The following is a 13014-nucleotide window of genomic DNA, read 5'->3' on the forward strand; positions in this document are numbered from 1 at the left end:
AGACAAAGCAGTCTCATACTAGAAATAGTTATATAACCAAAATACTCTATAATCAAATGTTCAATTGTTCTAAGTACAATTGCAGTTGATTTCTGGGGGATGCCCTTCAACCCAGAGTGCTCCATCATCCCAAATTTTCCATCTTTATTTCAAACTACTTCCTCTCACATACTTTGTGTTCCAGCCAGAGTGGACAATTATTGTTGTTCAGTCTTCCTTCATCCTCCCACTTTCCTGCATTTACAAAGACCATCCATCCTCCTTGCCAAGAATAAACTCTTTCCTCATATCTGCCTACTAAAGTCTTTCTTTTCCCTTGAAGCTGAGCTCGGGGCAATATTGCCCATTCCACAAGTAAAATGTTTTCTTCCTTATATTTGCATAAAGCATTTTTTCTGCATTATCCTTTACAGACCTATTATGCTAGACCTTGTATCATACATATCGTATACATGCCATATTCCCCTCTGTCCCCCCGGAAAGTATAAATGCTCTGAAGACAGAGGCTCTGCTCTTGATCTTTGTATTTCTTGTGTCTAGCAAAGAGTCTAATTAAGTATTTGTTGAATTGAAGAAAAGCAGCACATTGCCCTTTCCACAAAGGCACCAGTACAATCCCCATACTGATTATATACCTCTCTCAAAACAAGAAGCCTTGAGTCTACTCACGCCAAGTCATGGGCTCCCCTCTAAGAGCTGTGCCATATGAGTAACCTGCCCCTCCCACATAGTCTTCTTTATACATTCAGCTGAGACAACAGCTAGTTAATAAGTATGGCCAGAGTAGCCACTGTATGCCCAGTCCTGAGCAACTAGAGACCTGGATTTAGAATTCCAGCTTGGCCAGTATTTTGCTTTGTGACATTGAGCAAGTCCTCCTTAGTTTCCTCATCTGTAAAATGTATGGTTTGGATTTGGATTTCCAAGGGCCCTTCTAGCTATGATGTGCTATGTTCTTAGTTAGATCTTTTCTGCTTTTAACAGTGAATGTATATTTCAGCTCAAAAAAGTTTTGGCAAGCCCCTGCTATGTGCAAGACTCTATACTCTGTTTTAAAGTGTCTAGAAGCTCTGACATTTTGTATTAAGATGTCCTTGCATTTGTAGAACTATTTACCGTTTACAAGTTTGAATTTACAAAACTATCTACTATGATGTCATATCTTCTCAATAAGCCTGCGTTATAGATAGTGCAGGTATTTCATTCAACGAATTGAGTTTAACAGAATGCTAAGGAACCAGGACTTTATGCAGGACTTCTGCTGTGGTGAGGGTGCTTGAAAAAATAAACCTGATACTTGAGGACCTGACAGTCTTAAGAAAGACATATAAAAATGAATGATAGAAAGGAACATGACTAAGAGTCACAAAGTGAACTCTTTGAGAAACCTGAAAATCACAGAATCTCAGAAGTAGAAGAAACTTCAGAGGTCAAATAGGTTAGTTCATTTCTTAACAGAAAATCCCTTTTGGAAACATCTCTGCCAATTGGACACTCAGCTTGAAGATAACAAGGACAAGGATTTCTCCTCCTCCTTCCCCTTCCTAATTGGGGCCACTACATCTGTATGATAGAAAATGAATCATTATGAGCCAGCCATTAGAAAATGGCTATTCTATTTTGGTTCATAAAAAATGAGCCAAATCAGCCAATATAATAGAGCTATTAGAGTTAGAGACAACAGACATGGTTTTCCATTTCTTAATGTTTTCTAACTACATAACAGTGGGCAAGTGGTGCCATGATGGTATTTTGACCCCTATTCTGACCATTGAATCTAACAAAAATAAAGCCATGATGGTAGGAGTCTTATTTTCAGCAGAACTCCTTCAAGTTAAGGGGGGGGTACCTAAGACCAAAAGGAAACCCATGGTGAAAAAGCCCTAGAGTCCCAAACAGCAATGCTATGAGGTCAAGGTGAGTGGTCTGTTCTATTTCTCTCCACCTCATTCCATCATAACATTAGGCTGTAATGTCACTTATGCCGTATGACCTTGGTGAAGATGTTTTTGGCCAGAGCCTGGGATATCAATTCATTTAAGATATTGTACCAGGTTTATATCTATTTGAAAAGGAGTTGGACTAAACTCTTTTTGTGTCATATACCTCTTTGGCAGTCTGGCTAAATCCATGGACTCCTTTTCAAAATTTTTTTAAAATTTATCATTGAACAAAATCCTAAATTTGTTAGAGATTAATGAAAACAGATTTTTTTTTTTTTCTCTATTCGAGTTCATGAATCCCTTAAAATCTGTCCATTAACCCCAGGTTAAGAACCCTTGGACTAAATATTTAATTTCAGTTCTGAGATTCAGTGATTCCTGTGTTCTTGGGTCATAGAGTAGTTTCCTGAGCAAATACAGCATAAAGCTCATGGAAGAAGTCACTGAAACTTACAGTAGATTTTATTGAACAACATTGTTCTCTGTGACAAAGAGTTACCGAGACAGCTCTGATTAACAGGTTTAAAAAAAAAAAAAAATTGTTTCAAGAAGCCAGGGCTGTGTATATTCATACAGTAAGCCAAATACTGCTTTTAAAAGGCCCCTAGGAAACAGGCACACAAGCATCTCTTATTTGTACAAAGCAAAATGACTCCTTAGAAGATAAGCTAGTTCCTCTCAGGGGAATTTATGACACATCCCTGATCTGGATTTAGAAGAACTGGGTTAGAATCCTGATTCTCTTAAGAGACATGAAGCCCCTTCCCTTCTCTGGTCTCAGTTTCTTTCTCTGTGAAAAGAATGGCCTCAAGAAATTACCTGGAATCATATGTTTCTATGGCCTCATAAGGCAAAAGATGAATTCAGCTCTGGGTTCACAGGGCTGACAGGAAGGAAAGACGATTTACACTAATGATGACTCTGAGCAGAGCTCTGAAGAGTTATGATGTATTCCCATCAGAAGGAAAGAGAAAAGCCTCCTTTGGACAGCATGCAGGGAGGGCTGTGCTCCTTATATGCTATTCCGAGGGCCCTGTAGTAGCCCTTCAAGCAGAGTGGAAAGGATGCATCTTCCTGTGTGGCCTGGGACATTTGAGGTTTATCAAGTCTTTTGAGTCTGTGTCTCTGTATAAAAGACAAGAATACTTCCTAAAGAACAAAAAAAAGCAAAGTGCCTCATAGAGAAATGACACGTGGTATGGTGACAGGCAGAATAGAGGAAACAGGGCTGGACTATGAATCCAAAGAGGCCACAGTCTGCCTACCAGCTCTACTGCCTTTTGAGCTGAGTGATTCTGGGCAAGTTGTCTAACTTCTCTGAATTTTGGTTTACTCATTTATAAAATGGGAATCATGGTACCTTTTGCAGAATGATACTTTGTAGACGTCAAAACTCTAGAAATGTGTCAGTAAAGGAATTCATGGAATTGTTACATGCCAAAGATGGGGGGAGGAAACAGCATGTAGTAAAAAGAGCCATGGCCTCAATGAAAGAAACCTGAGTTAGAGTCCCACTTCTACTAGCAATCAGTGTGTGAACAAGGCAAGTAAATTCCACTCTCTGGAGCCACTTCCTTCTCACTGGAGCAGATAACCATCAATTTTGAGAGTTGTAAGGCATCCTCAACTACATTTATCCAGCCCACTCTTGAACATGTGTTCTTTCTACCAAATAATTAAACAAGCTTAGCTTGAGAAGCTTCATTGAAGGAAGAATCCATTACCTCATGAAGCAGCCTGTTCCATTTGTTTTTACCTCTAATATTGGAAAGTTTGTGCTTTGTTCCCTCTTCTGCCCGTCAAACCCAAAAGGTGTCCGATCCTTCTTCCTTATGACAACCCTCCTAATACTTAGAGATTGCTGTGCCATTAGGGCCTTTAAACCAAGTCTCCGTGGTTGCTATGACACGGTCTAAAAATAATGTACCAATCTGTTTTTCTCCTCCTCATTCAAGCTTGTTAACCACCTATAATGTGGTATTCAAAACTAAATACAATACTGTCCCTGTGATCTGACCGGAGCAAACTGAATATGGGGAAACTGTCAATTCCTTCTAGACTCTCTGCCTTCTTTAATCTAGCCAAATCAGTTGCCATGTGGTTTTTTTTAATTATTCCAAGAGCTTCCATCTAGTAACCCTGTTAAAAAGGAAATCTGATTAGTCTAGCACTACCCATCCTTGATGAAAACATGTTGGCTCTTTTATAATCACCATTTCTTTTCTGTATATCCAGTAGCCATTTCTTTAGTGAAAAAAAAATTTCTACAATTTTCCAGGAATGAAGGTTTGGCTCATGACATAATTGGCAGGCTTAATTTTCTTCTCTTTTGGAGAAGTCTCCAAAATCTTTGAAAAATCATGGCTCATCAGTCCTATCTGCCAGCTTTGTTTGTAGCTGTGATTCATCCAGGTCAGGTGACTTAAACTCAGCAGGGACAGCTAGGTGCTCCCTTACTATCTCCTTACTTCATTGGGATATCTGCTAGCTGTTTCCACAGAAGCCCCACAAGGTAAATGGTGTTTAATGATGTGGTGTAATAGAAGAAGCACCATTTTGGACTTAAAGAACTATAAGAATCTTCCACGCTATCTAATCCAGCCCCTGGGTGGATTTCAAATCTAGTTTACTTTCATGTCATGATATCACCTCCCTGACAACGTCTTTGAGAACGAAGAACAAAACACATTAATGGCAACAATTTCAAGTACAAGCTGATTTCTTTCCTGTTGGCCCCCTTTCTCATCCCCTTTTTATTTCCTCTTTCTCTTTCTTCCTCTTCTGCCTCTTGTAATCTTGACAAGAACATTTGGTACAAGTACCATTAACAAAACTGGCTTCTTCACCATTGGAGCAAACCCAACCCCATAAGGAAAAACATAGATTTGAAGGCTGAGCTATTTTTGATAAAATGTCTTTGATACTTATGCCACGGTTTCCTGTAGGAGTACAGCAAACACATATGCTCTGTGTCCAAGAGTGTATAAAGGCCAAAGAAGAGAAGCTTATGAAAACACATACATGGCAGCAGCTGTTAACCTCAACACCTGCCTGGGAAAGGGCATCGAGGCAAAAGATCTAAAGTTAACATTCTGGGATTGACTTTGAGAGCCCCCAGCCTCCATACTGCTCCAGCTGAGGGAAGAACAATGTTGAGAAAAGCTTAGTACATTTAAATTTGTGCTAAAGAAAATTGGTCTCCTTGCCTTTATAATGAATGAGGGACATGGAAAAAATCTGGGAGTCTGAGTGCTCAAGTACTTTTCACTAGTATTGAGACACAATTGTACAGTGCATTTGGTATTTGATTTTAAAACAGGAATGCCTGAGTTTGAATCCTGCCTGTGGCACCTAATAGCTGTGAGTTTGATTGATCATATCAGGTCACCTTGCTGGCCCTCTGATTTCTTCATCATATCTCTCTGTCCCCTCTAGAACCCTTGCTCACACAGGAAGTGTTAGCTCATTGAATATTAGAGTTGAATAATCTGTGTAATGTAGACTAACCATTGTGTCCTTGTACATCATATCCTAATAGGTGGATTTAGAACTAGCTACCTAAAAAGTAGTCATCAGTGCTTCAGTAAAAAAGTGACAGACGTCTTCTGTGGGGTGTCTCAGAGATAGGTACTTGGGACTTCTTATTAATAACAAAAATAAGGATAATGATAGCAGGTAGCATTTATATAGCAACAATGTTTGGAAAGAGCTTTACAAATGTTACTGTATTTGATCCTTGAAATAACCCTGAGCAGCAGGTATTATTATCCCCATTGTATAGATAAACTGAGACAAGGCAAAGGGTAAGTGATTTGCCCAGCATCACACAGCTGTCTAAGACCATGTCTAAGACCAACTTTGAATGTGAGTCTTCCTCCAAGCCCAGAACTTGATGCTCCTAAAAGTTGACAAGTATAGATAACACATTACATGACAGGATCAGGCTCCTGAAGTCTCTTGCAGGCTAGAACATGGTATGGGATTTTAGTATCTGTTGAAGTCCTGTTTCAAGCCCTAGAGATACAGAGCCCTTGGCCTTCCTTGTGCTCAAGGAACTTTACAGTCCAGTGAGAGAGACAACACGGAAATAACCTTGTGCATGCAGGATCTAGACAGCAAGCCTTGGAGATAACAAAGGAGAAGGATTCCTGTGAAGGGGCTTCTGGGAGAAGAGGGAAGTCGGGCAGAGATGAGGGAGAGAGAGGGGATCCCAGCCTCGGGGCCTCCCCGAGAAATTGATGGAGTTGGAGCATCAAGGAGGCCAGTGTCCCCAAACCTCAGAGTATATGAAGGGGAAGGAGGGACTAAGGTATAAATGAAAAGACTAGAAAGGGAGAAGAAGACTTTTAAAAACCTAAACACGGGATTTTTTGTTTGATCCTGGAGGTGACAAGGAATTTGTTAAATGGGGAGGAGTGACATGGTCAGACCCACACTCTGGCTTTGACAGCTGGGGTGAAGAGGAGGTTTGTGGGAAGGCCTTGTGGCAGGAACCCCAACCCACAGGCTTTTACAGCAGGTAATGGATATTCGGATGAGGGATTGGACTAGGAGGGCAGTAGTATCAGAGAAGGAAAGGGGGGCTTATCCTGGTGTTACAAAGGCAGTAACAAATTTGAAAAGGAGGGAGTTGAGAGGAAGTGGGTTGGGGGCTGGGAGACTGGACAGTAATCGAGAAGGTCAGAAGGAGGAGGGTTTGGGAGGAAAGGTAGTATACTAACAAGTGATAAGTTTTCAGTCTTTCACTTCATTTCAAAGTCACCTATAGCAAGTAGAGATTGGAGGAGGTGTGGTGAGGCAGTCTGCAGGGACATCATTACATGAGTCACCATGGTTGTTGTATGGAAGAAGTTCTCGTCCCCAGAGGGCAAGCCTGGAAATCTAGTCCTGTGGAGGGACTCTATCCAGGATTATTGTCTTCGTCCTTGAGCACAATCACAATAGTTACTATAATTGGCAAAGGCAAGATCAAAACCGTGGGCCCTCCTGGGAGGCCAGTACCACGCATACCTCCTCCTGCCCTAGGATCCAGCCCACTATTTTCATTCCCTCCTTCCTTACCAGGAGTCCCAGTCTCAGCAGGGGACAGACAGGCCAAGGAGGGGAAAGGTGATCCAGGCCCAGCTAAAATTAGATTTCATAAATAAAGCCCAGAGCCCTTGCTGAGGCCTCGGTCCCTTGTTTATTTTGTTCCAGCCTGTGACTCCTTCGTCAGCATTTGTGGAAACCGACACTGAGAGAAAGAGAAACAGTCCAAGTCACATGAAGAACCGAGAGAGGGAACTGGGGAATGAGGCAAAGGCCAATCTAGGGCAGCTGAAGTCAGACACTGACCACGGGCCCAGGGCCAGGCAGGGAACCGGTGCAAAGGTTGCTGCCTGGGGCCAGGAGCTGCCCATTCATGGAGGAAAGGGGGAAGGAGCGCTGACCGGGAATTTTCTTGTCATCTTCCTAGCTCCCCCCAGTCTCATTTCTGGGGCACCTCTCTATCACCACTAATGTAGAAATTTGTTTTTCTTGACTACACATGTTTCTAGTGGGTTTGCTTTTTTCCCCCTTCTTCCTCTCCGCATCCCCAAAGAGAAAGTAAGGATTTGAAAATAAGAATTTTTTTAATGAATTTAATAAACTAGGTTATGGGGGCAGGGCTGAATTTGGAGTTTTAATTATAATTCTACCACTTATTTTCTGTGTGACCTTAAGAAAAAAACTACTCCCTTCTCTAAGCCCTATTAAATTCAGTGATCACTAAAATACCTTATAGCTCTAAATCACCTCAGTGATACTATATCAGAGCTGAACAGAACCTTAGAACATAGAATCGTAGAGCTGAGGGACCCTTTAATCATAAAATCTTTAAAGGGCTGAGTCAGCCCTTTAATCTTGCAGGTGAAAACAATGAGGCACTAAGGAAAAAATGGATTTTTCTCTAAACCCACACTAAAAGTCCAGGATGGAGCTGAGAATAGAACTAAGGACTTTATGCACTCCTACCCCTCAGCTTCAAATTCTCATGGAAGAGATTTTGCCTGAACACTAATCTTTCTTCCTGACCTTGACTTTATGTTTTCCTGTATCTTGGTTGGGAGCTCTCAGCAGGGTCAGGACTAGGGAGGAAAAAATGCAAAAACAATTTCTCCATTGTCTGAGCTAAGTAAACATCTGGGCCTAAAGCCAGGTTAACTCACTCTTCCCTCTGTGGGAAGAACAAATTTCTCCCTCTCTCTCCTCTGCTTTCTCTCCCTCTCTCTCTTGTGACCCTGGAAAAGAATATACTATTGTAGTACTAATTATCTCTCACAGAGTTGTATAAGGTCAGAGAAGTAACAAGTGGCAGAGCCAGGATGGTGCAGTGATAGTACCCAGGGCCTGGAGTCACTAAGTCCTGAGTTCAAATGGGGTCTCAGACACTCACTAACTGTGGCCATAGGCAAGTCATTTGACCTTTGTTTTCATACCTGGGTGAATGTCAGAATCAAATGAGATATTAAGTGCTTTTATTATTATTTCCACATACTGTGCTTTGTCCACCACATAGCATTGCCCCAGGAACATCTCAGGTGCCATGGAAACAAAACCAAGGATCCCATCCATCTGTAATAGTAACTTAAGTTTATTAGCCCTTAAATTTTACACAACCCTGTCAAATGAGAATGAGGGGACAACTGTTCCCATTTTTAAAAAGAAACAAGTACAAGGGCGGTTTAATAGTCTAGCCAAGTCAAACATCCAGGTCTGCAGCAAAGGCAGGAAGCCTGGGACTTGGAACACTTAAGTCTGGTCCCTCTGTAGAGAAGTTTTTTTAGTCACTTTTAGAGCACTAGAAACTGGTATGTTTTCTCTGTTGTCCCTGTGGTTTTGTATGGATCAGGGCTCAGTGCTGTGCTTAGGTCTGGGCTAGTAGGAAATCCCTTCTGATGGAGGTGGCAGGTGGGATGCTGCCTTGTTCAGACTTTGGCAGGCTAAAAGAACTAGCCATGTTCCTTTACTTCTATGGCAGCCCTTCATCCATGAAGCAGTGTAAATTACCAAACATAGGACGTAGCTTGTCATAGTCAAGTGGTTCCTTAGAATATAGAATGGCATTAGAATTAGAGTTGACTAAGTATCAAAGCTATAAGGGACTTTGGAAATTATCTAGTCCCACCTTTTCCTCTTCCAGAGGAGGAAGCTAAGGCCCAGAAGAGGAAAGGGAACTACAACAAGTCTTCCACCTGTCATGAGAACTAATTCCTAGAACTCTGAGCTTTTTCTGCTACATTGATCCAATCTATAAAGGATGAAGATAATATTTCTTATTTCTTAAAAACTAAGGCTTTAATAGCCCAGCCTATGTTCAAGAACAAAAAAAAAAAAAATCCATTAAGGATCTTTGCAACCCACCTTCTTTCCTGAGTGCCTGTGCCGTTGTTATTCCTATACTTTTCTATAACCAGACTCTCTTCTTTTCATCCAGGGAGGAAGTGAACCCACAAAAAGCATCCATTACCAAAGGCCTGGCCGGCCCAGACCAAATCCACCTCCACCAGATCTATCCAGAAAAGAGGCCCAGAGGATTGCTAAGATCTTCTCTGCCCAGTATTCCCAGAAGGACTAGACTGTGTCCAGCCCCTTATCCCCTTCCCTAATGCACCCTAAGCACGACTACAAAGAAGAGGGTAGATGGCTGCCCCCTAGGAATGACGCCTCTTCTGGCAACCATCCTGCCACATATAGGCAAGGAATCTCCAGGCCAGGCATACCAACTGTCCCTCAGGAGGCTGTGGGGAATGGCGGTCTGGAATGCACGGACCCCGGTGAAAGCAGCAGCTCCTTTGTGAACACGGAATCAGAGTGAGAAGCATCTCAGAACTTTTTTTCATGGAGTGACCACAGCACTGAGCCCATTCAGGATGAGACTTCTGCCCCTTGGATACTGTACTTCACAGCTCACACTTTGCTTAGACTTTACTGGAAGGGGTAGGAATAGGATCATCTTCTTAAACATATTTTTTAAAACTAGACTGTGTGAACCCACTGGGAAAAGGGAAAATCGCCTATTTGGAAGTTTTTGTAGGAAAATGTCTTTAACTGAAAACCATGCTTTTAACTTATTGTCTGGACTCGAAGGAACCTCAGCCTTTCTCAATAAAGCCCTTTGTACTTGTGTCCTGAGTATTTCTATCCCCAGGAATACATTCTGGTTTTTCTTAAGAGAATATTGAATTTGGAGATTGCCCAGGCCCTGTGTCAAAGCAATGCCCATGGAATGGTGAGGTTCAGTTAGGAGAAAAACCAGGTGAGGTGCTGAGTTCACCGGGCTTTGAGTGCTTAATAACAATGCCCATTTCTCTAGCAGTTTATAAAGCATTTTCCTCACAGTGATAACCCTCAAGTGAGGTAGGTAACAATGCACAGACTAATGCCCCATTTAACAGAAAACAAGAAGCCTATAATACCCAACAGAGACAGGCTCCTGACTACAAAGAGTTGGAATGGAACATTGTAAAGGTCTTGCTATCATACCACATTGCCTTCTGCCACATTGGCCCCTCTCAGTCAGTCTTAGGGACTTGCTTTTCATGGATGCCCTCTTCATTTAGCTGACAGGTGGGAAACAGGCCCAGCACGGATAAGATCTCCCTTGAAGTCAGAAAAACCTAAATTCAAATCCTGCCTCTGACCTGAAGATTCAGTTAGAGGTGGCCACTGTATTTCCACTGGGAAGAGTACTTGCACAGCACTACAGAGTAAGAAGTTACCTGAGCGTTACCCTTGCCAAAAAAGAATTCCCCTTCTCTTACAACACAGCAGATGGGGTCATTTAGCCTATCCTGAAGCCCTCTGATGAGAGGGTTTTATAGCTTGTGAAAGATGATAGGGCCCATGCTACTTAACCAAAATTACCACTAGCATCCCTAAATTATTTGAGATTTTAAATATTGGTCCTTTCTACCATTGGTTCTAATTGAGACGGACTACCACCTTCTTGGTTCTCGGGCTAGAAATGATAAATTTCCTCTTCCTACACACACTTCATCCTGAACTTCTAACCCTAAAATTTGGGCTTTAACTTGTTTTAGAAGTGCTTGGGGGGCAGCTAAATGGCACAGTGGCCCAGGAGTCAGGAGGACCTGTGTTCAAATGTTGCTTTGGACACTTAACACATCCTGAGTGACCCTGGGCAGGTCACTTAACTCCAGTTGCCTCAACAAAAAAAACAAATGCTTGCTACTGTTGAGGGCAGTCTCACTGATATTTCTATTCCCCTTCCCAACTAGGTGACCTCTGCCTAATAATCATTCCTGCATACAAAAGGGAATATCACTGAACAAAAGGTATAATTTGCAAATAAAAGTTCTTTTCAGTTGCCATAATACAGGACAAGTCTTGGAGTCAAAACAACCTGAATTCAGTCCTGCCATTGACATGAGTGACACTGGGTAAATCACTTAAATTTTTAGTGCCCAGGTGAAGCCTACAAATTCCGTGTAAGTCAACATCTGCATTTGGTGAAAAGAGTTTCCAAATAGCTAGAGTTCCTCAAACCAATGAAATCATATACTGAGCGCATCCCCTTTGGTGAATTAGCAGATCTGGACAAGAGTGGCCCAAGATGGTATGGATAGACTGCAAAGTACCCTGTTGGAAGGAGCATCTACAGAGAGGAAGTGATTGAGCCATCAAAGGATGGAGCCTCACAATCAGTTACTCTTCCAGATTTACTAACAGCTTAGACTTTTGTGGAAATAAATGGGTGAAACCCATTGTTTGCTTTTTCATTCCTTCAAAAAAGGATAAGATACAGTCCTCAGTTGAAAGACACCCTTGAGATCACTTCATTCAAACCTGTCATTTTATATATCCGAAAATTTAGGTCTTCAATAGGGAAAACACTGCCCACAGCGAGAGGACTCTCACTATGTGGTAAGAGATGAGTTTTGAACTCGGGCTTCCTGATTCTAAATCAATGTTCTTTCCATTGCATCACAGAGGAATAACAAGGATAGGCAATCTATGTTAAGTTCCAAACTAGGGGCATACTCAAGAGGGATTTAGGAACTCAGAAGATGAAAGATCACTAAGCTATAGTAATTAGAGAAAACTTCCTAGAGAGGGTACTGAGTAGGGGAACTGAAAATCCAGTGGAGGAAAAAAGACATCTCTGTAGGTCATTATTTTCTCCAAAATACAGCTTTGATAAAATCATAAGCCTATGCTTTGACTTCAATAGTGCTAAAGATCACATCTGTGTGAGCTCTCCCTAGAACCAGCCTTACTAGACAATTATATCAGTTGCTATAGCTAGAAAAATCCATCCGTGGCCAGTGTGCTGCTAAGGAGCATCCTGCCGTTAGGTCGGCACTCAGCCAATAAATGCTGTATTTCAGGACCCATATTTGAAGTTTTTCCAGCTTGTTAAGACCTGTCAAAGGTTGTGTTCCACTGGCATTGGCTTCAGGAAGAAGATGGTACCTGAACATGAGATCTGAGTTTCTCAACCATAGTTTAAGATACAGTATGCTTTACAAGGTCCAGCTGCAAAAAATTTCCCTGAAGTTTTATAAATCTAATCCAAAGAGCTCTCCCCTGACAACAGAGGAAGAATGACAGTTGAGATGGGCAAAAATTCACAGAAGATAAAATCTAAGAAAGGGACTAGCTCTAAGATCCATGACCTTTGATGTCTGTACACAAATGAACAAAATATAAGCGTCAAGCAAGGCAAATGAGCAATTCCACTGCAAAGAGACGATTTGAGACTTGACGGGATGAAGTGCTCATCTAGAGCATTACTCTGGAAAAATTGACCTTAATTAGAACAACTTAGGGGGGAAAAGGAAAGTGAGAAAGGAAGAAAAGCATTGTAATATTAAAATGGTTTACTTGTGAAAAAGAAATCTAAAATGTATAGGACAGAAGCAGGCAAAGAACAATGAGGAAGGAAAGAGAAGTCAGGAGTCAGACATGCTTATTATAAATACTTAGAGACAAGAAATAGGCAAATTTAGGAAAGAAAAAATCACAAACTTGGCCAAATAATTATAGGGAACTTGAATTAAATTCAAGCAAACCACAACAAAAAGTGAAA

At 41.6% G+C, this 13014-nt stretch overlaps 1 protein-coding gene across 3 annotated transcripts in view; it reads left to right on the plus strand.

The window, feature by feature from the left end:
- The window catches only part of C2CD3 (C2 domain containing 3 centriole elongation regulator), a 143482-nt gene extending 133391 nt beyond the window's left edge, over positions 1–10091 (plus strand). For 2 of the 3 annotated variants that reach the window (XM_051987125.1, XM_051987126.1), the window contains exon 33: positions 9400–10091. In XM_051987125.1, the coding sequence (XP_051843085.1) occupies positions 9400–9540 (141 nt within the window). In that variant the 3' untranslated portion in view covers positions 9541–10091. Of the gene's footprint in view, positions 1–9379 lie in introns of all 3 variants that reach the window. The other variant, XM_051987127.1, reaches the window with a different exon arrangement.
- Positions 10092–13014: the final 2923 nt, after the last annotated feature.

This window comes from Antechinus flavipes, chromosome 3 (assembly GCF_016432865.1).
Source record: "Antechinus flavipes isolate AdamAnt ecotype Samford, QLD, Australia chromosome 3, AdamAnt_v2, whole genome shotgun sequence".
NCBI classification, from domain to species: domain Eukaryota; kingdom Metazoa; phylum Chordata; class Mammalia; order Dasyuromorphia; family Dasyuridae; genus Antechinus; species Antechinus flavipes.